Below are 27,816 nucleotides of genomic sequence, written 5' to 3'. Positions count from 1 at the left end.
AATGAAATACAGAAATGGATTAGTTCTAAGTGGCTGTACTTGAGCAGGTGGGTTGCAGGAGATGACCTCTAAAGGTCCCTTCCAACCTCAATCATTCAGTGAGCTGTATATAGGTGTATAGGTGTCAGGTTCAGAGGTGTGCAAGTTCTTGTCAAATATCCTTTATCAAATATGTTTCCTAGTTAAGAAAGAAGCACGTTGTACCATGTTTGTGGGGGGAGGGAGAGTATGAGACAGGGGAAGAGTGGCAGAGGCAGAAGCATGCAAGAAAGCAGATGGGGTCTGACAAATAATACAAATTTTTGAATTCCTCATTTCTGACAATGCGGATAAAATACCTTGGAAACGAGTTGAGGACCTGATCATATAGCAGAGACCAGAGTCCACTGTGTTTTCCTTTCATCCATACAAGGCCATAGAAAATGGTTAGTAAATAAAATATTTTAAAACCTTTTTATATCAAGATGAAACAAATATCTATTCTTTAACATTTGTGATAAGATAACATTTGTGAAAGCTATCAGCAAAGCTTTTGGCAAAGTGTAGTTTGTAGCAATATAAACTATGCAGAAAAGTTCATGAAAATGAGTTTAAATTATTTTCCAGATAAGAGTGTGCACATTTGTTACTGTTGTTCTGTGTTACTGCATTAACAAAGTCTTACCACTCCTTATTTTTCTTGTTGACAAAAGTAGTGGCAGATTAAAAGTCAGTTTGAATTTAGGCATATAAGCATCATTTTCTCTGTGTGTACGCAGCCATACAACTTTCAACAGCTGAACAACCCATTTCAGAAAACATCCAGAATTAAGAAACAAATGCTTATTTTATTCAGTTTGTGAGTCTGATTAAAATTTTTATAGAGGTCTCACATTGCCAATGCAGAAGACAAAATGAAAAGTGATATGAATCAGCTCTTCCTTCACAGTCAATAAAACTGAAATTAAAAGTGCTATGCACCACAAAAAGAGTTACCTTAAAGTCTGACCAAAAATGAGAGTTAAGATTGGTACTAACATGGAATCATGCTTTCTAAGTTTTCTGCTCAGCACTTGCAAATAAGTTAGGTATACATATAAATGCTAGTAGTGTATTTTTGCATGTACACATTTTGATATAGCTCAGATTTCATTCTAGAAAAGATGTTACTTGCCTATGTAGAATTATGCAACAGAAATAACACATACAATATATACACCCTAATTAAATATTCCTGTGCAATTGTATCTAATATCATGAGAATTTGTGTTGTACTGTGAAATAAAAGTGATAAACGAAGTGCAAATAGGTCAGCAAGGCTATGATGAAAACATGTAGCTAAGAAAACAGGCAGATAAAACAGGAATCAGTTTCTAAGTTAAAACTAATTTTGGAAATAAGTTCATTGTATGTGTGAGCATTGTAGCACGGGAAATAAAAGTAACACTTACTAATTTTAAGCATAGACTAACTCTTATTTTTAAGCACTGTCCTAAAAGTCCTTACTTTTCATTAGATTTCATAATTCTTTAGGTGCGGTACTTGTAAATTGGTGCTTTTATTACTGTTTAGCAAGGAATGTTTGCTACAAAACACAAGATTTAAGCAGGTCAGATTGATTATTCCTTTCTATTTTCAAGAGCTGTGAGAAAATACAAACTTTTTTTTGTCCTTTTTAAAAAAATAAATAAAATAAAATGAATTGCGTTCATTGCCCTATCATAGCAAAACATGCATGTTGCTTTTCCTGTTCTCAGCTTCTCGTTATTTTAACAGTAATGACCTTAACACAAGGATTTCCTGGATACTAATGAACAGTTGGGGTTAATTAGTTGATGTGATGATGAAATGCTATCAAGTGCTTCTAGCAATATGTAGACCTGTGGAGACCTGTGGCTTATTGATGGTTAATGCTTATAAAACAATAGCACCTGTAAGCTTTTTCTGTTTTATCATTGGTGTTAAATTCACACATGAATACAAGAGAGATGTTTACATCACATTTGTTATTCCAGAAACAAACAAACAAACAAAACACCATTTCGCAGTTAGTAAATATGGATCATGTATAACAATCTTATAAGTGAATAGTAGAAATACAACACGACAAAAATATACATGTATATGCAGAACAATTCAACAAGAACTATCAGATTTGTAACTGAGTGTTTTTCTGAATAAGATTCTTCCACTCTAACCTGGATTTATTAGTAATAACTGTTCAGTGCCTTACTTATACCCAATTGTTTTTTAAATAAATGCTTAATTCCTGGATTGTATCTTAACACTTTTATTTTGAAAAATAAAAAGAAGATATTCCTGTGCTGACATATGACATTCTCTTTCATAGTCACTTGATAGCATTTCTATTTGGTTTCTCTTCTCTTTAGTTTCCTTAAAATCAAAACAGTGATGTGGAAATGACTGAAGCAGCAGCAACTAAAGTTTGCTGCAGAAGATAATATTCTCATCTTTATTTACTTTGGAGAAAGCAGAAAGCAATTAAGCAATTATCGATCTTAAAACGTGACCTGATAGAAAAAAAGTGGTAATTTTATTCCCATAAAAAAGATACATAATTTATTGAACAATAATGTGTCCTGTATGGTACCGCAAATTGAAAGCATAGTTGCTTTCAACGTCTATAAGTACCTTATTCAGTAATGTCGGAAACAAATGCCTTAATGTAAAGTAATTTAAATAGTTTAAACAGAAACAGTAAGACATTATGCCAAGTCATATGTAACTCTAATTTCATTAAATTCCATTAAGATGGAATCTTTATCTAATAAGATAAAGATGGAATTTTGTCCTTCATGAGATGACAAGTTGAAATTTTGAAAAAGTTTTTCAAACCTTGAGTATTAATATTCTTAAGATGATTTGAAGGGATCCCATGATAACATTAATGGGAGTGAAACAGTGACTTCCCTGAGAAAAGATATCAGTGAAAGTATTCTGATTTAGAAATTAATTTAAAATATTTTTTATATTTTCTATTTTTCTTGGAAAAATGGGGTTTGGCCAAAATGACATTGTTTTAGTACTCTCCTGGAGAGAATTACTAAATTTTGCACAGAACAAAAGACCAAATTCACAGCTCAATCTTGTCTACTTCCCTCTTATTTTGATACAAATGCCTCTTTTCTTGGTAGGTTTTCCTCATCAGAGTTTTTTTGCTTGCTCATCTTAGTTGTAGATGTATTGTTCCGTTTGTTTTATAGCCTAGATAGATACATTAGTGTGCTGAATTTCCCTCCTGCATTGCATTACTTTGTACAGAAAATCCTCTTTTACCAAAAACTAAGCAGAGTAGGGAGTCTGGGTCTGGGATTCCACTCTCCTGCACACAGCTGTATGCTGTGGTACGTAACGCTTCTTTTAAAGATAGGGAAGACAATGCAAGGTCCACTGCTCTCCAGGGAGAAGATGTTGCTCCATGTGAGCAGCATGACCCGACTGGACCTTGGCACTTTCAAGTACATTTGTTTTGTTTCTCCACTGGGAAGAGGATTGACCCATAAAGTTTTAAAATAAAACGGGAGTTAATTACCATTAATAATAGAATGTTTAAACCTAAAATACCAATTTTTAAATCTTGTAAAATCACTGGTTATTTTTAGCACAAGACTGTTCTACAGTGTTAATGGAGTTTATAGTCTTAACATTTATTACACTGTGCTGTAGTGGTACGCATCAGTGGTGTCTTATGCAATTGTATTGCTGCCAGTCCATAGACCTATTGCCATTGTTTCCCATAGAAACAAAACATAACAGTATAAATATGAATAGGAGAGAGGATGATTACAGGAATGACTCACATTAACTTACAACATTAAATAAGAAATTTTGGACAAGACTTAAACTGTTGAAGTTCTCTTAAACAGTTTGATGCCAAACATGCAATTTCAATGAAGAGGAATGTGTAGAACTTGTTGTCCAAAAGGTGACTTCAAGCATATTTTACTTCATATGATTATTACAGACCTGATTACAAATAAAATAAAATAAAATTAAATTAAAAATTCTTCACAGAAGGGTCTATTCAGAATGTACTATAGAAAAATACTGTAAAATACGCTGTTCTCAGTGTCTGAATATCTTTCTTGACCTGATGATGCTTTTGAATATTAATTAGGCCAAGAAGACAATGATTCATCTAAAAAGAACAAGCTTTTTCTGTTTGTTAGAATCATTAAATTAAGTGGTGAACATCTGTATAAAATAAGTGCTTAAGTTAGTATGACAGTAGTATTGTCACATTTTGAGATGGAGGAAAAAGTAGATATATTAATTAGAGGGAAAGAATTCTGAACCAGAATTTGTTGAAGTTTTGATATAATTCCACAGATCTTGAAGAGTGTCTTGTGAAAATTACATTTCCCATGTCTTGTATGGGTCATAGAAGTGACTACCTAGGAAAAGAGACAAAGCTTTTGTCATAAATTAATTTACTGAATTGTGCTGGAGTCTGTCAGTCTCACTAGGCATTAAAACACTGTTTTAATTTCAAGTTATGCTTAGCACACACAGATTTGCCAAGGATATCTTCCAAAAAGTGCTTCTGAAACATGTTCCAGTTGAAGTTCATGTATAGTAGCATCCATAAATATTTTCGCAGAGTTATGTGATTTCACCTACCTGTTAAATTATCCAAACAGGAAGTAAAAGGAGGCCAGAATCACTACTGACAACGCCTTTTTTTTGTTTTGTATTGGCCTTTTTTCATGTATTTTGGCAGCTCTTCGAGATGCTGGTAAACAGTCAATTAATAGTGACTGGAAGATAGAGCATTCAGGAACATTCAATATTGCTGGGACCACCGTCCATTATGTTCGAAGAGGTCTCTGGGAGAAGATATCTGCCAAAGGTCCCACAACATCACCTTTACATTTACTGGTATGACAATGTGGGTTTTGTTTTGTTTCGCTTTTTTTTTTTTTTTTTTTTTTAACCTGATTCCTATCCTATAGTGTGGGACCTATGTTTTCCAGGCTTCTGAAGATAACGGGATCTATGAGAGATGTACCTGCTGATCTGTCAGCCCAGTTCTAAAAAGTTCTTTTAAACCCAATAATAAACTTTATGTTATCGAGGCAGAATGGAAGGCCTCAGAATTCCTACAAATTTCATACAAAGCTGATGTGCAGCTTGAGCAGAGAAATTCAAATTAGGATCAGATATTTTCTATCCTCTTGGCACACTGGCTGACGCTACAGCACAGTATTGCCATTTTAGGGTTGTAATCGCCAAATTCTCCATTGAGTAGTAGAGTTTTGACACATTTCAGTGTAGGGAAGGCAACGTTGATAGCCGAAGAGACAAAAACAAAAGGAAAAATGAAGAAATGATGAAGAAGTACTTCACAATTCAAAATCTTTTAAGTGTAAGAAATCATTTTGTATATGCAAAATAGTTTGAAATTTGATTCATCTAGGAAAGATATCTTTTTCTGAGCACTGGAAACATAGGATATGTAATATATCATTCCCCAGATTTCTGGTGTATATATATATTTTTTTTTTACAATTTTACTTGGAGAACTTTGTGACTGTTATGTTAAATAAAATCTTTTTTCCCCCCATTGTTTTGGGTTGGATACTTCTATGAATTAGTTTCATCTACAAAATCTATCAGAAGGGTCTAAAGGCTACAGTGCATTAAGTCATTCTGGCATGCTCTTCAAGATTATCTCTTCTCAAGTCCAAGTTTGTCTTCAATAGTTCCTGCGCACATAGAAAGATTTTCCTTCTCTATAATTACAGGTGCTGCTATTCCATGACCAGAACTATGGTCTACACTACGAGTACACAATCCCACTGGATCCTCCTCCTGAGAATCAAAGCTCTAAAGTACCAGAGCCTCTTTTCATGTGGACTCATTCTGGCTGGGAGGACTGTGATGCTGTATGTGGAGGAGGTAAAAATTTTTTAAAAAAGCACACACACACACTGCATCTACAATATTTGTAATGTATATATATATATATATTCATGTATATATATGATGACTAAAACAAATGATATATTAATATTTCAGACTGATGATCACTGCAATGTATTTATTAATAATATCCTCATTGCAACTTGTATGATTCCTTAGAACAGTGGACATATTTCTGTCATGTTCCTCCTGGTTATATTAAAAGAATACTGATAACTCCAGGTAAAGATTCAAACTAAATAAAGTTGGTAGAAAGAAAATGTTAGTGAAGCAACCAAAACTTGATTAAAAAAAGTAAATTCAGGACCCGGTTTCCAAGAAGAAATACAAGTGCAAGAGCTAGAACAAGAATAGAAAGTTCATGTGCATTCCACTGTGTATTTGGAACTACTGAAGAAAAACGATCTGTAAAAGACATTTCAAACTACAGAAAAGCTGAACCCCAATCTCAGATCAAATATGTACCGTTAGTAACTTGAGTTGAGATCCAGAAGCATATGGAACAAATATTGCAACAGCAGATATTAGTATGCTGATGCAATAGTTTTCCTATGTTTATGTTTATGAACCATAAAAAAATGTGAATTTGGAAAAACAAAATGCAAATATGAAAACAAATATTGGAACATGAGCAATATTACTGTAACAAAATCCTTTAAAATTGGTAACTATTTAGAAGCTGGTTATTAGAAAAGGTGATTACAGTGCGAAACATGTAAGAGTGTTTTTGTGAATGCTGCCTATAGAAATCTGTTTATATGTTGTAAATTAATTAGTCGGGTTTACATGGTGAATACTAGATTGATTATTGATACCTGTCTTTCCAGCTTACAACATTGATAATCACGGCTGCTGTGATCAGCAGTCCTGAAAATTGCTATGCACCTTGTAGTTCAAATAAGAAAGCCTGGAAATGCTTTGCCTTCTCATAACAGCAACACAAAGAACACTGTGTTCTAGCTACTTTGACTCTGTGAACAGTCCTGGTGTCACGACAGATTACTGTAGTTTCCATAAACATGCCTTTTGTGGTTTGGTAAGAAAGCTTCTTCCCTGAAGGCATTTTGTACGTGGTGCTAGTATCATCCTCTGTTTCTCCATAGTGCACTCATACTCACTTGGAATATTCATGCTTTTTACAGTTTCCTGAAATATTTTTAGAATAATTTGAATGCTACCACAATCTCTCATTATTGCCTCAGTTATTTCTAAAGTTACCTATCATCTGGAAAAGTCCTGAAGTGCAGTATGTCAGTGATTTTTTTTTTCTACATTAATGCTTAAATAAATATTGAAGTGTTTTACTGTAATGTTTATTTATCATATTTTTTCTGTTGTAACTGGCCATCACGTTTTGTTATTGTTTAAAATAGCTGAGTTAATGCAAAGTTCCATGAAAGGTATTTTTACTGCAAATATTCTGAAATACAAGTGAAAGATTTTTCATACCTTAGGCAAAACAACTTTAATTCTTCTTTTAGTTCTTTGGTTTAATAAGAACTAATAATGAAATTGAAATGATGCATATTGTACCCTGTGTAAATATTTGTGCTTGAAATTTTAACACCAGTATTTTGATAAATCTGATTAAAGTATATAACAATTATCAGTAGTTTTCATTAAATGTTTAAAATGTATGTCAGGATGAGAAGTATTCATGAAGCCATGTGGCTTTGTGCATGTTTATACATGTAACTCGTCTGTAACCTCCTGTGTTGCAGAGAAGCTTTGTTGGTGTGGGAGGGAATATGAATACACAGATGTATATGTAAATGCACAAAAAAATGTCAAACATTTCAAATGCTGTGCATGATATATTAGTTACATGTGCTCTCACGTACACAAACGCTGTGTAAAATGTCAGTTGTGGTCAAACACATAATGAATATTTATAGCTTCACTGCTCAACCCACAGACACATTTCTGACCACTAGCAAATACTGAATTCTTATGTCTGCCCTGCTCCTGCACACACCCCGTTTGTAAGTAAACTTCCAGATAGGAACAGGGTGTTATAACGTAACTATAGGAGCAAATGGTTATGAAGTTATTTTCTACTAACTAACATCTTTAATGCAAGGCTTGCTAGTTTCCTAAAAATTATGCTCCCATCTGATTACAAGCTACTGCTTGTTGTAAGTATTACGTTAAATTCTGATTTCTTACCCGTTCAGCTTCAAGAGACACAAGGTCCCAACCCATCCATCAAAGCACAGTTTGTGTAATATAACATGCATTACTCCACAGGCAGTACCCAGCTTCCTAAATGATTACCCTACAGATCAGATCAGTTATATGGCTTCTTTTCTTTAGCCCACTGAGAATGGTGCAGTTGGAGAATGGTGCAGGCTCCTTACCAAAGGCTTTATGAGCTGAATCTCTTTGGCTGAGAGCTGGCCACATGTGCCAGCGTACTGCTAAACTGGACAGAACTACTAAACTACTAATCAATACAGAGGGCAGGACTTGTTATTCCTTTCCTTAACTTATATATTAATGGAAAAGCATATCTTCCCCTTACTGTGCAATTTTTCTGCAAGTCATTCTCAACACTAGGGTCTTGGTGGTTGAGAAGGAAACAAGAATGCCAGTTAAGACTAAGGCTTTGGCGTATGACTTGTTGCAGGAATAAAGCAGCAAAACTCTCTTGACAGTGGTGTGTAAATACTGGAATAAGAAAATACCTTGTTCCCTACAAACTTTAATATCTCCATTGGACTCACTGCTACATTTGTTTTTCACTTCAGATTAAGGCATATGTAGGTTTTACACTTCTTTTTTTCCAAACTGACCATAAAATAACTGTATCTGATAAGGATACCACTGTCCTTCCTTTATTAACAAAGTTGCATATTCCTGGTTTCTCCACATACCTGCTTTATTTTTTTACTAGGTGAAAGAAAAACAACAGTCTCTTGTACAAAGATTATGAACAAGAATATCAGTCTTGTGGACAACAAGAAGTGCAAATATTTAACAAAACCTGAACCACAGATCCGAAAGTGTAATGAACAGCCATGCCAGACCAGGTAATACTGATTTGGTTAACTTACACTGTCATAAATAACTAGAAGTAAAAATCTCAGGAGCTACAAAGAGAAATGACTGCCTCTGGCATTGAATGTGCAGTAAATACATAGAACAAAATACAAAGAACATACATAGGAGAAAAGGTTATAGTGTGAAATATACAGAACACTGAAACATTGGCTGCTGTTTCTCCTGAGTTTTAATGAAAGAGTCATTCAGTACATGTCTAAATCAATTCTCATTCAATAAAGCAGCTCATTACTTTCCTCGATAGGAGTTCTCACTGGCTGATGTGTACTATGAATTGAAATTTAATTGCTGTTTATATAACAATGGATTTAATAACATGGTTATAATTAATGATGTATTGTTATATTTTGTTGTTGTAGCTTAGTCGGGGCTGTACTCCTTTAAAAGCACTCAGAAATATCTGAGTGCACAAAGCAGTAAATAAATAAATAAATAAATAAACAATCTGTTAATCTGTTCATCTCCACTGATTTAACCCAAAGTGTAGAAAGCCTTCCCCTCACTCTTCTACTACCACTGCCCTCAATCCCTTGTCAATATGCAGACACTAGACTCTGACGGTTGAATGATGGAAGAAGCAGAAAGAGTTGTTTTTCTCTGAATTTCACCAAGTGAGGCAGCTGCAGCATATGTCCTGTAGAGTACTCCTCCCACCCCTCTGTCTGGCATACCTGCAGCCAAGCTGGCAGCTTGTTCCTATCAGTGGCTGGCCAGGATGGTGTGATGGCCCGTTTTCAGGGTTTACCATCTTTTTTTTTTTCTTAATGGCAGCTAAGAACCACAACTAAGGAAGTCCCGAGTTACTGTGCAGACTTGGGACTTAGGGAAAGGTGTCTGTCACCTTTCAAGGTATGGACAGCAGCTGGCGATAGTCAGCTAAGAGTTCTGGGGGTAAACACTGAGATGGATCTACATGAGTCATCTGGAGGAGAGGTAGGTGGAATTTTTGAAGACAATGCAAAGTAAATATAATACATATATTATTAAAGAAAGTAATGCAAAATGAACCAGCAGACATAGCTTTTTTGGATAAGATGAAATACTAAAATAGATGAAATGCAACTTACACATTTTAAGCAAGACTGAACTACTGATGTTTGGATTTCCACAGACATTACACAGTGGACAGATTTATATTTGATTATATGCATAATTGGCCAATTTCATATTTTATTATATTAATAACATGGTATACTGAATAGGTAGAAATGAAATAGTCTGATCTTTTTCTAAGGCATTGTCAAATATGTATTTTTAACATTCTGTACTTTTTCCAGCTTATTAAATGAAAAATTGTAGGTGTTATTAATTGCTGTCCTGAGACAGGTAGAAAAATACCATGATCCAGATTTAACACAGTATTAAGGATTCTTACAAAACAAATAGTGTTAGCTTTCAACAGAAACTGAGCTAGGACATATGGTTGCATAACTTGTTTGTTTCTGGCAATCGAAAAAATATCTTAAAGTCTATTGCATTATCTTGACAGGCTATGATTTGTAAATTGAGTCTCTGGACTGCTAATAATAATAATAAAAAAAAAAATAACAGTTCAATGTTTCGTTTTCTTACAATAATTGTCTGACAGATGGTTGGAACAGATTTGTAGAACTTTGGTTTACCGAAGACTCCCTTGCAAATCTAGTCTCCTGAGGTATACTTGTGTGCTGCATTAATGGCAGAACTTTTTGATTTTTAAGGGCATGTGGCCATAGTCTGGAGCTACAGAACATTTGGGGAAAATTATATTCCAGAGTGATTACTTTCCAGGTATGCGGGCTATGCCAAGCTGCATCAACCTTCCCTGTTGCTGTAATTTAAACTATGTAACCTGAGTTAGGCCTGATCCTAAAGAACACGAAGAAAACCGAGCTTCTGTACTTCTTCCAGAGCAACAAGGTTTTCACACAGGAGCGATTCTGTATTAAAACTTATGGGACCTTCTGTACTTCTGTACTTCTTCCAGAGCAACAAGCTTTTCACACAGGAGTGATTCTGTATTGAAACTTATGGGACCTTAATTGAAGGGCATATGCATTTGACAAATAGGTAGTCATATAGATAGACAGAACATAAAAAAAAAAATAAATACTGTCTGATCCATCATATTTGAAATGTGTGTGATTGTATTATGGAACTTTTCTAATTGGAATTATAATGACAAGAGAGTACTCTAAAAACATAGAAACAATGGGCTGGGAATTAAATGATATGAAGATTAACATATTATTTAAATGTAAGTTACGCTAGATTAGTAATCAGTCTGTTAACACAGTTACAGACAGTTAACTTAAAAGGAAAGAGAAAATTTGTAAGTATGTTTTGGGTAACCAAGTAGTGCTAAGCAAGAGAACAGATGACCTAATAGGACTTCTTCCTTCCTGATTTCTTCTTACTGTATTGCCTGTATTTCTTTATAGATGGATGATGACTGAATGGACTCCATGTTCAAGGACATGTGGAAAAGGGACCCAGAACAGACAAGTAGCCTGCACACAGCAGCTAAGAAATGGGACCCTGATCAGAGCAAGGGAGAGGGATTGCCTTGGGCCAAAGCCTGCTTCTGCACAGCGCTGTGAGGGCCAGGACTGCATGACTGTGTGGGAGGCAGGAGTCTGGTCTGAGGTGCTGCATTTATTTTTATAAATAATCCACAATGATTATTTATGCCTTACTGTGTTCTGAGAATGAGATTTTTTTCACCAGCAAGCGGCTTAGTTCAGACTAATGATTTTCAGGTTCCTCATGCAATGACTTGGCAAAAGGATCAGGGACTAGGAAAACAAACCATGTAGAACTACTACATTTTACCTAGTTAATGTCCTGAAACAGTTTCATTTGGACATTTTTCAAGCACATATAATCAAGTATATCCTGACCTTGGTAGCAGGTAACTAGGGGCAAATGGATTTAAGGCAGTCACTTATCAGCTACCAGAACTTGGGTTCAGAGTGTGAGCATCTGTGAGATACTGTTGTACCAACAGATGTTATTAAGAAGGTTGCTGCTGTTGAAATGCAGAGAGGCTATGAAGGCAGTTGTTTGCAAAAAGGACATTTCCTTCCATTCCTCTCTCTTCTTACCTCTTTTCCTAAGAACAGCAAAAACAGTGAACCTGTAAATATAGAACCTGTAAATAACACAATTTTGGATCCATTGTATTCTGAAGCATTGCTGTTGAATGTAGTTACTATTCAAAAAGCTTTATTATCTTAAGATATTTTAATATGTGTGTCCATTTGGTTTTCTTCTAAAAAGCTTCTTAAAGTAGTTGTCATTGTCATCTGGACAAGCTGAAAGTATTTATTTAGATCTTCTGCCTCCATTGGAAGAATACAGCAATTCTAAGTGCTTCCCACACTACAAGCTGTGCTATGAGTGCCATCAGGCTCAAAACAGCAGCTTCTGAATGTGGGTACAGAGCATTGTTCAGGTTCCTGTGCTCACTTGATCCTCAAGTGAGAAAGAGCTATGACATAGGAAATGTTTTCAAAGAGTTAAAAGAAAGATGTTAAGGTAGAGATAAGAGGAGCAAATAGCCACGGTTCTGGTTTGGTACAGAGGTTTAAAACACAAAAGTTTGTTGTGGGAAGAATGGTATACACTTCCATTTATTCTATTCCATTATCACACTTTCCAGGTGTGAGAAAGAAATCCACTTTTTTTAGTTGGTTGTTATATGACAAATATATATGACATATGACAAATAAGTAAGTATATTTCTTCTGGAATTAATAAATATATTTTGAAGAGTGAGGTGTTTCCCATGGCGATTCCTACTATCACTGTTATATTGGAAGTTAGCCATTACTGCTTCCTGCAGTTATAATCAGTTTGGCAAAGGATAATTTTGATCTGCAAGCAGTGGGATGATCAAAACCAGTGATAATGTTTTAAGAAGGAAATGGCATAATTTTTGGCAGTGTAAATAGGAATAGTGGGGAAAAAAAACACATAGATTAAGACCTTCTGTGCAACTTGAAGACTTGTCACATGCTATATATGCAAAGAATTTGAATTCAGTCTGGATTCTTGTGTAGATTTACAGCATTTTCTTTTACATTTTAACTTTTTTCTTCTTAAAATAATCTGTTAGCTACTAGTGAAATTTATTTGAAATTGTTTCGTGTCTTGTTTGCACAAACATTATTTAGATTCTCTTTCATTATATCTCCCTTAATTCTTTGAACAATGATTGCATAACAGTTTTACTGCAACATTTTGCATTTGTTTCATCATAACTTTTCAAATGTTTTCTTATCCAAATGCAATTTTTAAGGCTTATTTTTTTCCTTAAGGAAATAATCTTTGATCAAATTATATATTTTCAGATGAAAATGCAAATATAATCATTCTGATGAGGAATTTTTGTTCATGTGTTAGTTTTTAACAAACTTTCTATCTATGCAATCGAGGATTAGAAATCAGGAAATCACTGAAGTCCTGAATTAGATATGGTATCTTGGCAGAGGGCATTAGAAGGAAATAACAGGTTGTAACTATGACTTTTTTAGAAAGCTGCAAAACGTCTTTTTTTCAACAGTGCTCTGTAAAGTGTGGTAAGGGAGTACGGCATCGGACTGTGAGGTGTACAAATCCCCGCAAGAAATGTGTTTTGTCCACGAGACCTAAAGAAGCAGAGGACTGTGAGGACTATTCCAAATGCTACATCTGGAGAATGGGAGACTGGTCTAAGGTGAGTCATCCTTAATACTAGCTTCCCATAGATTTGCATAGATTTTGCAAACTGAATTCTCTGTAAGTATTGTATCTATCAGATGTGTAGGACCCTCCCATTTAAGGGAACAATAAGACTGCGAAAAAGAAAACAACTGAAACATAAAGGCACACTGTGGCCAAAGTATAAATAAAAATCAGGAATGTGAAGACAGCCTGAGGTGCATCTTCTATATTATGCAAATGTGATATAAATTTACTCTTTCTATCAGGCAGGCAAAAAAATCATGGAATTAAAGAGTAAGGGATGCATTCAGGTATCTGTGTTTCAAAGATACCTATCAGGATTACTCCATTTTTAGACCTGTTTGAAAATATTGATAGCAATTGATTAAGCAAATCAGCAGTAATCATGTCTGTAATCTTTCTTTATTTTCAGTTTAATGTATTTTCTCGTCTGCTTCTGGCTTGATATCTTACTGAGAGAATGTATCATGTGCACTGTATGCTGTGTTTGGCTCACAGCAAGAGCTTCCTGAATATGTCTGGATTATACCATACAGGCTATCAATTGGCTGTATGTAGTACATGCTTTGGTGAGATGCTCTATTGTATTTATTCGCCACTTCCATTTCTATTATAGGCTGGCAGGAACCTAAAGGTTGCTGTTGTCTGTCCTAATTCTGTCATGCATTTCCCATGATAATTTGGAATCTGTTTCAAGTGTTGCTTAACAAAATGTTTCTGGCCAAATAACTTAATTTCCACTACTAAACATTTAGAACAATTTGCTTTGGACATCCCATCCCCCACTACCCCTCCATGCCTTTTTCCCAAACAGGGGTGTTTGCCATTTAGATGTTACCAAACTGTAATAAATTCTAATTCTTATCCTCCACTGTAGGTCCATTCAAACTCATAGTTTGCAGGTTTCATTAATTTGTATTTGCACATCTTATTCTTCCATGTTTCTTATAAGGTATACTCTTCAGCCTCATAAGGATGCACCTTCACAGAACCACAGAATTGTAGGGGTTGGAAGGGACCTTGAAAGATCATTGGGTCTAACCCCCCTGCCAAAGCAGGTTCCTTAGAGCAGGCTGCTCAGGTAGACATCCAGACAAGCCTTGAATATCTCCAGAGAAAGAGACTCCACAGCCTCCCTGGGCAGTATGTTCCAGTGCTCCATCACCCTCATTGTGAAGAAGTACTTTTGCACGTTGGTGTGGAACTTCCTGTGCTCCATTTTGTGGTCATTACCCCTTGTCCTGTCCCCACAAACCACTGAAAAGAGGTTAGCCAAATCCCTCTGTCTCCCACACCTCAGGTATTTATACACATTGAGGAGATCCCCTCTCAGTCTTCTTTTCTCCAGGCTGAACAGACCCAGGTCTCTCAGCCTTTCCTCATAGGGAAGATGTTCCAGGCCCCGTATCATCTTTGTGGCCCTCCTTCAGCCTATTCGATTTCCATGTAGACCATTTAATATCTAGGAAGCACCTCTTACTGTCTTTTTCTGAACACCTGATGTAACTGTCAGTAAGCCATTTCCATGGCATGAGGGCTTTGATTTCAATGAGATACATAAGCACAGGCCAAAAAGCATCAGAAAATATTGGATAGATCTGTGATCAACTGTGGTTTTGGACTAGGAACCTACCTCAAAATGTGATACAGCTTAAAATATCCAAAACATGCTGAAATTCTGAAAATGACTCTTGAGAGTCAAGTGTTTGTTTTTTTTTTTGTCATATCACAGACCATGGTTCAGAGAGATTCTAAACTTTTTTTTTTTTTTGCTTCTGTTTGTAACTTTTGCACACACCTCTTCTACTTTCAGTGCATTAAAAATTACTGCAGAAGCTGTTTAACTTGCTTGTATGGAGAAGTATTTAATATATTTTTAGTTGTCTTTCATGTGATGTAACAGCTGGAAACAAGGACTAAAGCCAACAGAGTATGACTAGCCAGTCTTCCAAGAATTAGCTGCAAGTACTCTGTGGGCAACTAGTGTTTCATAGAATTCTGCTTGGGACCTCTTATTTTATGACTATGGGGTACAAATTGTTACCATCACATTACTGTTTATTCCATTCTCTTGTCTTATTTATGAGTTATTTTTCATATTTAAAGGATAGATGATTAAATGGTAGTGTCAAATTATGGGGGTTTCTTTGTTTGTTTGCTTTTATACTAGTGATAATTTAAAATATTTGATATTTTGGAACACCCTCATAGAAACTAGAGGATAACCCCCCTGTCTTAGCTACTTCAGAAACACAAGGTGTTATAGCCTTTTATTTTTAAAGCAACAGCCAGAATTAATCTCCAATAGTAGGGTTACTTTTACATGAGGATGTGTTTGGAAGTAAGTCTAGTATTTGCATCTCCATACCACAAAACTGCAGTAAAAACTTGCATCATTTAGCACTAGCACTAGCAGGGAGTAGACTGTGGAGAAATGACCATCTGCTTTCTTGAAGCAGTCGTTCAAATCAGCATTGCTGAGGCTATGTGAGGATGCTCAGACAGTTACGCTGTGTTCCCAGTGCCCTCTGGAGAAAATAAGGGCTTTATTCTCTAATTCACAGAACACTTTTCACAAAAATCCATGTCACAGATGAATGTACAAGAACATATTTCTTCCTGTTTAAAATTTGCTGACATCTCAAATGTTCTTTCCTACTTCTGTCAAGGCTCTAACACTGTCACCTAAATAGTACGTGAAACTTCAGAATCAGAAGATGAGGAAATATTTCATACAGAATTGACAAAAACTTTTGAACAGTAAACATGCAGCCTGAGAGTGACTTATGCAGCTGAGATTTTCCAAGATTTATACCAAAAAATAGATGCTTTAATTTCTCTACAGAGACATGAGTTCAATTTAAAATATACTTGGATTTCCTTTTTTTTCCCTGTTACTATTCTGTTCCATTACTAGAGTACATAGCAACATGAAGTCATGGCATACATATTAATATGTCTGCAATGGGGGAAACAAATGGAAAGCTCAGATAAATGTTAATCTTTGCTCACTGTTTGTTTCTACTCAGAGGTTCAGTGCAGCCTTCTGTGTTCACTGTTTTTACTCTTTAGGATCATTCTTGACATTGACAGAAGGCTGTTTCTTTGAGCAGAGCCAAGTTCCCCCAAGCTAATGCCAAGACTTGGCTTGAAAAATCCAAATGACGCTTCTCACACATTGAAACAAGAGGCTTAATGTGATCCTTATTGGCTTTGCCGCTTGCCTTGAACTCTTAAGGCATAATTTTAAATGAAGCTTAAATTGAACTGTTACTGAAAAGATAACATTATTAATAATCATGGTAGTGTTGTAATGGAGTTAATTTGTTTTAGAGGTACGGTCACATAGAGATCAAATAATTCTTTTACTTAACATTTTAACAATACCAAGATCAAAGAATATTTTACCAAAATTGCAGATTCCAGTAAGTCAATAAATACATCAATCTTTCTAAAATTCTTGCTTAATTTAAAAGTATGCTGTATAATCTGGACTGCATGGAGCACTGAACTCCACAATAGCTCTTAAGTCAGCAAGGTGGCTCAATATGCTAAATATGTCTATTCAGTTAGACTCTGTGCCTGCCTCACTCATGAGTGTGTTGAGAAAGTAAAGAATAAAGGCTCAAACTGAGCTGCTGGATCCACCACCTAGAAACATTAGCAATTACATTTTCCCAGTAAAGAGTGTCTTTGGAATATGATGCTGAACAACATAAATGTTCCCTTCAGATGAGGAAAGATAACCATATCTAATACAGGCCCAAAAGAGGCATGTTGTAGCTCACTCTTAACAGCAGCCATGTTCTTTACTAAACTGCACATTTACCACCCATTTCAAGGCTATACAAGCTTTAGGTCATCCTCAGGGGAATTCATCATCTAAGGAGAAACAAGGAGACCAGAAACTAAGGAGAAGCATAAAGGAGACCAGATAAGGTAACAGACTACAAATTCTACAGAAAGATTGGGCTAAGGAAGCTGGAGAGAAAAGATGCACTCAGGAGCAGCTGAAAAGGAAGCACCAGCTGAGTTCCTAAATAGAAATGTGGATATGTTTATGAAGAGGATACAAATACAGCTTCTGTAATAATGATCCCAATGGTTGGAATGTAGTTTGTTTTCACACAATCACAGAATGGCCAAGGTTGGAAGGGACCTCATCTAGTCCAAATCCCCCTGCCGAGCAGTATCACCTAGAGCACATCGTGCAGGTTGGCATCCATGCACGTTTTGATTATCTCCAGAGAATAAGACTCCACAACCTCTATGGGCAATCTGTTTCAATGCTCTGTCACCCTCACAGTAAAGAAGTGAAAGCTTTTTCTGTAGTCTGAAGAAGAGAAAATGGAGGATCAAAGGTTGATTTTATTTATTTATTTATTTATTATTTTTTTTGGTGTGAGTCTAAAGGACATCTGAAGCAACTGCTTCGTTTTTATACCAAGAAATCTCAGAACTCATGTCCTATTTCAAATTTTTTTTTTTTAAGATCGTACACACAGTGCCCTCTAGACAGTGGGGGGGTGGGGGGGAGGAGAGAGGAGGGGAGGAAGTAAAGTCTCCAGCTGTTGCACGGAGACAGAATGAAACCAACAGTTCACAGAGAGATCTCTCAGCTGAGTGGTACAAAAAGCAGCTGTCACCGATGATGATTGCTACTCTTTTGTCTGGATCAAAAATCATATAAAAATGGGGAAAATGAAAAAAGCAAATTCGGTTTTGCCAATTATTCAACCACATGGGGTATTCAAACTTTAAACATTTACAAAACATTTACAAAACTGCTAAATTTCCATAGCAAATAATCTCAAATGATTTGGTCTCCTTTAACTGAAAATTCAGAGTTAGGATGTTATTAATGCCACAGTTTTCCTGACAAGGTAATTAGCTTTAGTTTTATTCTTTGGATCCTAGTCCAAGATTGTTAGCTCTTTAAATTCTGTGAGTGGAGCAGTGCTGGCCAGAAGTCAAAATGTGACACTATTAATAAGACTATGGACAAATGAAATATGTGACTTTGATGTCAATTGAATTGAAGTCAAAATAATATTGTCATCTTGTTGATAATGTTTATATTGACTTAATTATACAGTAAGATTCCAGCAAATGAGGTATGCCTGTTTCAGAAAAGAAGTATGAGCAAATCAAATGGAAGATACCAATATAATGAAATGAGAGTGGGGAGGTTTTTGTTCATTTCCAAACAATATTAACATTTTTTTTTCAGATAGATAGTTTTCTCTTTCATAGATCAGTTCAGTGTACCATACTATTTTGCCTTGAATAAATATAATGTCAGTTTCTAGAAAAACAAATCAAGACCACCCTTCATAAAAGGTAAAAGCACTGACAAGACTCAGGGATTTTAAAAGTAGACATTACCCATTTTGAACATGCATAAAACTGTGCCTGCATACTGTGCTTACAGCCCATGCTGAAAGGTGCTTGCAATCCTGTCTGACAAGAGGCTTGGTAGGCAGAGAATTCAAATAGATAATCAGAAAGAAAAGAACGAAAAGCATTTTAATTCCACCTGATTTCAGCTAACCTTTTTTCTACTCTGTGTTGTAGGATGTTCTCAAGTAGAAGGTATAGCCTTTATATATTTGTTTTGAACATGCCCTTCAAGAAATTGAGTGCCCATAGCAACCTTCTCAGGGTCTACAAGAGGCAGTATAATGCAAAACAAAGGTGAACAAATGAGAAACAACAACAGCGACAACAAACTAACCAACCAACCAAACAAACAAACAAAAACTGATAGCCAGCAGAGGATGCTTGGCAGATGGCAACATTTAGCAGAGGCAAATCCAGCCCCATGCTCAAGGGGTCTGTGCAGTCACAGTCTCATTGCATGATGCACAGCATGCTGCATGGTGCCATGTGAAAGAGTTGTATGAGGAAAGAGGTTCACCTACATTTCCATTGTTGTTGCCTGTTAAATCTGTACCTTCCAGAAGAAGTTAACACCGATGAGTTCAGGAATTGAATTGCTTTGGACTGTGCTGATTTTTAAACAGTTTTCGGGGAGGCATGCAGAAATATGTGTAAGAAACACAACTGAAACACAAATGAAAAGGTTGATTTGTAGGATAGCTTCATAAACATTAGCAGTTAGAGGAGGTGTAGAAAATTCTACAAGACAAGGAAATCTGAAATACATCTGGATATTTCTTACTCTGTTGTAGTAGAAGTAAAGTGGTAAAAATCCTGCTAAAATAGGTAACTGAGAACTTCACAAATTAATAACATTTTCTTCCATTTATACCCATCAATATTTCAGAAATAAATATTGTTAGTACTAGTATTAGTATGCAGTAATGGACTTTGAACCTTTGGGCAGCTTTACAAATTTTCTTGGCTGTTCTTCCAGCCATATTCTCTGTGGTTCTTAAAGACTAAACCATAGCTTTGAGTGAAGCAGTTTTGCTGCCATTTGCCTTACCAATTGTCACTCTTCAGATCTGACAGGAATAATTACTGACTGGGTTCAGGCTAACTGGTGAGAAAAGGATGTATCTGTGTAATGAAAGCAAACTTTTATTTCCAGTGAAGTTGAAAACTTGAAATTTCTATGTCAGTTTGCATGAATTTTAAGAAATTCAGTTCTATATTATGTGGTCCAACTCATCTTAAGTTGAATAAGCTCTAGATATCCATGCTGCACACAGATAGAACATCTCTATTTTGCCATTTTCTATTGTTGACAACTAACTGTCCTTTTATGTTCTGTAATTACCTTCTGTATTGACAGCTTGTCTAGTTATTTATTGCATTACTAGATTTGGGAGCCTGGCATTGCCAAATATGATAGATGTGATACATATTTTAGTGGTGTACTAAATTCAGAGTATCCACTGATCTTTGTGATTTGACCCTTTTCTTACCATGCAAATGACTGTGTTTGAGGAAATTATTCTTCCCACAGTCTCACTGGAAAGTGATGGTTTGGGGGCTTAGCATTCTGAAAAGGGCTGCTATTCCATGTTAACATTAATGGCTTTTTTCAATGATGCTGAGAAGAGAATCAGTAATCTATAGTCCAGAAACTGGATAAACTTCAGATTTCCAAAATACTAATCTATAACAATATTTTTAATATTTTAGGAATCTTCTTTACCTACACACGATATGGTAAAAATGTGAATGCCTAGAATGATATGAATATTTTTCGAACATGCTTTAAAATTAAAAATTAATTACTTCAGCTCCCCCAAATTAAGCTGAAATGTTTGCATTGCATGACAAGTCATACAAGATACTGTCAATTGGGTAAGCTCTGGTAAAGAGATTTTTTTGGACCAAGTACTTTAAAGGCTTCTTGAAATGGTACAGAGTGACACAAAGGTATGAATTGAGGAAGGAAGTTTGATTGAATTGTTAAACACCATGTCCTTTACTTAAAATCCTCACAGAGAAAAAGATCCTACATGTGCATCTGTATTGCAACATTAATCTTTGCCACTGGATGGCTGTTGGTTTTTTTTTGTTTCTTTGTTTGTTTTTTTTAAGTTAAGAATAAGATTACGTTAAGAATAAGATTAAGTTAAGGATAAGATTGGAATCAGTGTGGAGCTTGTTTAAAAACAAACAAACAAACAAAAAGAAAAACTCAGCCATAACTATTAGAGCTAAAAGTACAAGAAGGATGCCTTTGGGTAATGGTTAAGCATTTCTGCTACAGACAGGATAGCAGGTACACTCTAAGGCTTTCCCATTGCTGCCTATTGACATTTGGACATTGTGATCTCTTGAAGGTAAGAAGCCCAGGCAAAGGAAGCAGATTTACATGTATACCTGATGGGAGATATGTCATGCAGATATACAAAGGCAGAAATTACAGAGCACTGCTTTTCACCACCTCCTTTGCCACTGCCTACTGTCTTCCAAGCCATTCTAGTACAGACTAGATCAGACCAACTACCAATTCCCAAACTTTCTGGTTGTGATCCTTGCAGTGCCAGGCCACGCATTACTGCTACAAGGGACTTACATATGCACATATATGCATATAAACATCGATTTAAATAAAGAATAATATACTTAGGAATTACTGAACAGCAGTAATGTCCAATATTCAGGACTTAAACATGTGGTTTCCCAGAAATAACAGCCAATTTTTGTTAAGGTCTCCTCAGAGCTTTGCACAGGCAGGCTTCTGGAAGGCTAACACATAATTCACCAGGGAGACAAATGGTGCTTGACCAGTGAAAGCTTTACTTTACACTTATTTATACCATTACAGTGCAGAGCTTCACAGCCCAACTGTGTATCACAGAGATCTCTACTGAATGATGAGTTAACAGCAAGCATCCCTTCACTGTCTTTGTGCTGACACTAATTCTCCCTCAGTCATGCCTGGTCAAAAAAAGGTTATTCTCAACAAAATTCTGTAAAATAGGGACTACAATGACCATCAGAATTTCACAGTTTCCCAAGGAGCTATGCTGAATTTATGTGCAAAAAATACCATCAGATAACATCACAAATAAATAATAAGGAAAGGAGCTAATAGAACAGAGAAGTAACATGGCCTATGGGGGCCAGGGAGGGATACAAGAAAAACAAGAACACCAGCTTCTCTTTTATTTTGTTAGACTTTAAACTGAAATGAGTGTTACATACATACAATCCATGTTCCATGTAAGAATCTACAATCTACAATGACTTATTATATACTTGAGGCTATAGTGTAAAACAGTAGGTATTATCTCAGTATACACCTGAAAACACCACGGCTTAGCTGGCATCTCACAGCTAGTCCCAAATCTGGAGAACAGCAGCTCCCTGACATTTTGAACCATAAACTTATTTCATCTTTTCAGTGTAGACTTTTGCTGCATGTTCATAACACTGTTTTCTGTTTCTTGTTTTTACTTGGTGATATGCATTGGGCAAATTATTTCATCAGTCTGTTCATGATGATGCCTAGATCCTTTTCTCTGATAGCTGACAAATCATTCCAAAACTGTCAATATGCACAGGAAAATCCAGTCACTCAATCCAGTGCTGAGACAGTCCAATAGGCGTTCTTTTGCCTGGTGTATCTCCATCACTAAGATCATCTCTCTGTCCTTCCAAAAGTTTTCTTCAGTGTCTCTGACTGTATCATCTGCCAATGTGTAATTCATTTAGCTTGTTGACTTGGGTTCTGTTAGAATTTATGTAATCCTTTTGCTCTTGTGGGATCTAGATGATTTCTATGTGCTGGAAAACTTTTTTCTTTCATGCATTTTTTATCCTATCTTTTACGCAGTTAATGTAAATACTACTACTTTAGGTGAATACTACTTTCTTGAGACAAAATTGATCCTCTAAAAAGTTCTCTTTTTGCTACAAAAATGTATATTGTTGTTTCTTGTTTGGTATTTTGTCTTAATATATGTGATTCTCGCTTTTTACTGTTTTCTAAAGATTTCTTTTTGGATACTACCTGAAAATATTTTTACATTTTAATATATTTTTTATTTATTATATATTTATATAACCAATCTTGAAAATTATTTTGAAATTACTGTTTAAATTCATTTACCAGTTTTAATGAATTGCAGGGAATATTATAGATTTTTAATTACTGGAAGAAAGATTTACTTTTCTGCCTTATCTGTGCTGTTTCAGGCTGTTGTTCAAAGATTTATGTTTAATCTCCAGAGTTCCTTCATCTAATCTTGCCACAAATAACTCCACTCATGTTGACATAAAACAGAGTTCACCCAAAAGTAATGATTGTTCTTTGGTAAATTTATCACAGGATCACAGCAACTCAGACTGGTTAACATTGTCTATTTCCTGGCCTTCTGGTAGTTCTCTCAGGACATTCATGCCTTTGGGTGACATCATCACACATAATGAAACCCTTTCAGTTCATGAATTTCCTATTAATATAGAATTTTCTGGAGATCCATATTCTTGCATTTATTGTGTCTACATATTTTAAAGATAAAATTAATCAGCAGAAATTTTGTTGATAATTGTTAGTCATTTTCTAATTAATTTTCCTTGTTACTCTTTTAAGGATTTTTTTTTTTTTTTTCAAAATTAATGGCCTATATGTGAGATCATGGTATTTCAGCCAAACAAACAAACAATAAACTCTTAAAGTTCAGTTTCCTAATTAATTGATGTTTGTTTGCTTTTTTTTTTTTTTTTTTTAATATCATTCATATCCATTTAACTTAGTAACTTGATATCACTTCAGATCTTCATGACTTAAAATTTGGTAAAATGAATGGAATAAAGTCATTGTTAGGGATGAGCTCTTTCATTTTTACTTCTACTACTGGAAAAAAAAATCAAAAGCACTACTGTTTAAAGTCAAATACTTCATTTTATATGGTACACAACAGCTTTTTACATAGGTTTCTTTAATTTCTGAAATATATGAAAGTAGAAATGTCTGAAAGAGAGGAGTTTCATGAAGAGTTGTTCCTCTCCTATGGCATTTATGTTTTTAACGGTTTCTTTCAATTGTCTTTTCATTAGCAATGCTAATGAAATGCCTTTAACTAAAGGTTTGTCCTGATGAGTTTTGATTTTCCCTGGAAGGTTTTCTACAGAACAGCCTCATGATATATTAAATTCTCAAACTTAAAGCCTTAAACTCAGAGGCTAACATTTCAATGATTTTTAAGAATTTATTTTGGACAGATTTTTAATAATCTGTCCAATTAATAATAATAATCTGTCCAATTAATAATAGTCCAGTTAATTTTGTAGAAAAAATAAATAATTACAAGATCTTCAAACCTAACTGCTTCCATATTGTCATATTCTCGTTTGGCTGTTTAATAGTTAAAATCAATGGAAGGTTTTCTTCTGTGAAACTGCCATATCTAACGTGAAAGTCCGAGATGTAATAATGTCTTATTTTCGACTACACATTAATAGCAGTAATATATACAATATGCTACAGAAATTAGTTTTTACCAGGTGTCGGCAATACAAAATTTAGTCTAATGCACAGAGGGTGAGTCCTCTTAAACAGTTTTGTATAATCATCTGTATAACCAGTTTTATCACGCAGCTCATACAAATATCTGTATTCTTCCAGTTTCTTCTCTGACATACTTTAAAAATAACATATAGCATTAGACAAATATACAGTACCTACAGAATTGTTAAAATATCTGTAAATTGTTAAAATATCCGTATCTTGTGACAATTACTCCTTGCAGGGACAGGACAAGGAGTAGTGGTCACAAGATAGAGCACAGGAAGTTCTGCACCAACATGCAAAAGGATTTCTTCACCGTGAGGGTGATGGAGCACTGGAACAGGCTGCCCAGGGAGGTTGTAGAGTCGCCTTCTCTGGAGATATGCAAGGCCTGTCTGGACACCTACCTGGGTAGCCTGCTCTAAGGAACCTGCTTTGGCAGGGGGGTTGGACCCAATGATCTTTCGAGGTCCCTTCCAGCCCCTTCAATTCTGCAATGCTTTGAAAGATATTGACAACAATTTACTAGTTCTGTAAAAGTGCTGTTCACTGGAATTGCTTGTTTCATTGACAGAAGAGCAAAGATCCCTAAAAAATGCTTCTCATACGGTTAGCTTTCACTTCTCTCATGTAAGAGTATCACAGATATCACAGCTCTATCTTATCAAAAACAAAGTTAAACATTTGTGGTGGTTTCACCCTTATGGGCAACTAGACTGCACCAGACTGGTCTCTGAATCCCCCTTCTCAATGGAAGAGGGGAAGAAAATATGATGAAAAGGGCTCAAGGGTTAAGGTAAGGCTGCAGCATGGAGATCTGCTCATGTGCTCACAGGCTGCAGAGGGACGGCCTGCTGCACCAGGAGCCTCTCCACAGGGTGCAGGGGAACTGCTGCTCTGTGCGTGGAGCACCTCCTGCTCTCCTGCTGAACTGACCTGAGGGGCTGCAGAGGGATGGTTCTCTCCCATTTTCTCACTCCTCTCTGCTGCTGTGCTGCACAGCATATTTTATTTTTTTTTCCCTTCCTTCAATCTGCTCTCTAGAAGACACACCCAGCATTGCTGGTGGCTCTGGCCAGCAGTGGGTCCCTTTTGGAGCCAGCAGGCTCTGCTTTGACATGGGGCAGCTGCTGGGCTCTGCTCACAGAGGCCACCCCTGCAGGCCCGCTGCTACCAAACCCTTGCCACATACACCCAATACAATTTGGTTTCATCTTTGTATGTTTATTGCTTTTAAAAAACATGAAAGATAAATAAAATAAAATTTATAGAACTGCAAAAATAGACTAATGCTTCACTCAGAAGCATGTAAATAATTTTATGTTTAACCTATATATCTATAAATTAAAAAGGTCTTCAGTTGATTTAGCAAGTATATCACATTTATGATTAAATATAAATGTACCTGCCTAGCTTTACCTGAAAACAAACAAACAAACAAACAAAAAAAAAGAAACACTCAGTTTTTCTCTTTTCTTAGTTCCAAAGGGATCCATACCTATCTTATGTGCTACATTAATAACTCTTTAGCCTTGCAAGGGATTTCCCCTTCCAAATCCAAGGGTCTTCTTGCATAACCAGTATTACCAGTATGCATTGTGGTATTTATCACCCCTGAATGTGAAGAGGTTCTTGTCCCTCCAGTAGTTTTCATCTTTCTCACAGGATTTGTTGTACCCTAACATTATCTAGTCTAAACTCCCTATTACATACAGGATTTTGTGAATTAACCCAATGTTGCATACCTTGAGGAGGAATCTCAGCAGGCTTCCTGAACAAACTAGTAAGTAGAACTGTCCTAACAAAAGAGACTAGATTCATTGAGACGCTCAGGCTTATTCAGTCATGAAGTGAGTGATCATGTTTAACTAGTTCATCTAAAAAGAAATGGGGGAACTGAACCTAGGTGTCACCTGTGGACAAAGAATTTGATATTTCCAACTTGAGTCCAGTGAGCCTGCTAAGACTGAAGCCTGACAAACCCTACTATTGATTCAGAGTAAATGATTAATGCCAGTCTAGAGCATTGTCAAGGGAGAAATTTTCATATGCTGTCATAACAAAAACGATTTTTTTTGTTGTTTCCTTAATATTCATGTTAAACCAAATTCCTTGTCATATTCCACAATCAAATCTTACTTGTAAACTTTTAGTTGTTTCTTGTCTTGTTACCAAAGGCAGTTTCTCATTTTCCATGAAAAAATATAATTGATTTCTATTGGAAGCTAACAATGGTTAAAAAAATAGAAACAGAAAAGAAAGATCCGGGTTCTTTAGACCAAGTGATGAGGACTTCCTACATATAAATCTTGTCTGTAGCCCAGCTTATCAAACGTGGACTTCAGCTGTCTGTCTTCCTTTCAACTCTTATGTCTTTTGAACATTTACATAGTATTAATTGACTCTCAAGAAAGAAGAACTTGAAAGAAAAATAGAGAAAAAAAAAAGAAAAATAAAAATAAGTAAGGACAGCTCAAGCTTGCTAAACTTAGCAGAGACCAACAGGAGGTTTTTTTTTTCAGCTAAACTTAGCACAAGTTCTGAATTTTAAATTTGGCATTCGTATACTGAGGTGTTGGGTGTGTCAGAAATGAGAGAGGCATAAAGACCTTCCTGGAAATGATGCATAGGAGAACTCAGACTTCATCTTATGTTTGGATCTATTAGTCCCTATTAGTTGTGCTATTCACAAATGGTCTTATTAAAAAAAAAAAAAAAAAAAAAAAAAAAAAAAAAAAAGGTTAAGTAAACTGCAGATAACTTACTGTATCTAGTAACCTTTAAAAATAAGAATATTGTTAAACTCCATTTATTGAAAACAAATGCACTACCTTACCTACTACCTGCCTTCAAAAGTGAACTTTATAAAAACAAAAGGTACACAAAAAGATTGCAGACGTGAAAGCAAATACTAGTCCTGTTGCTAATATCTGATTGCTTGCTACCCTTGTTTTACACTCACTTTATGAAAAGGTTGAAACTGCTTGAATGCTGGAACTGATGAACCTATACATAAATGATTAGGAATGCTCTGCTAATAATTTCCAGTAGAACTCATCATTGAGTTTCCTTATGAGCACATCTCTCTCCATTTTTAATGCTACTTAGACTTGTAAAACCCTTTTATTGAACAATCCACTTATTCTTGAAAATAAATTGTCCAAGTCAATTCTGTTAATATTGCCACAGACTGG

General features: G+C 35.6%; 1 protein-coding gene across 2 annotated transcripts in view; it reads left to right on the top strand.

The window, feature by feature from the left end:
* The window catches only part of ADAMTS19 (ADAM metallopeptidase with thrombospondin type 1 motif 19), a 163,110-nt gene that overhangs the window by 125,057 nt on the left and 10,237 nt on the right, over positions 1–27,816 (top strand). For both annotated transcript variants that reach the window (XM_038170694.2, XM_038170693.2), the window contains exons 17-21: positions 4,721–4,878; positions 5,745–5,898; positions 8,816–8,951; positions 11,403–11,607; positions 13,526–13,678. In XM_038170694.2, the coding sequence (XP_038026622.1) occupies positions 4,721–4,878; positions 5,745–5,898; positions 8,816–8,951; positions 11,403–11,607; positions 13,526–13,678 (806 nt within the window). The remainder of the gene's footprint in view (positions 1–4,720; positions 4,879–5,744; positions 5,899–8,815; positions 8,952–11,402; positions 11,608–13,525; positions 13,679–27,816) is intronic.

Source organism: Anas platyrhynchos, chromosome Z, assembly GCF_047663525.1.
Source record: "Anas platyrhynchos isolate ZD024472 breed Pekin duck chromosome Z, IASCAAS_PekinDuck_T2T, whole genome shotgun sequence".
In the NCBI taxonomy this organism is placed as follows: Eukaryota; Metazoa; Chordata; class Aves; order Anseriformes; family Anatidae; genus Anas; species Anas platyrhynchos.
Note: the sequence above shows the minus strand (reverse complement) of the source record. Positions and strands in the feature narration are given on the sequence as shown.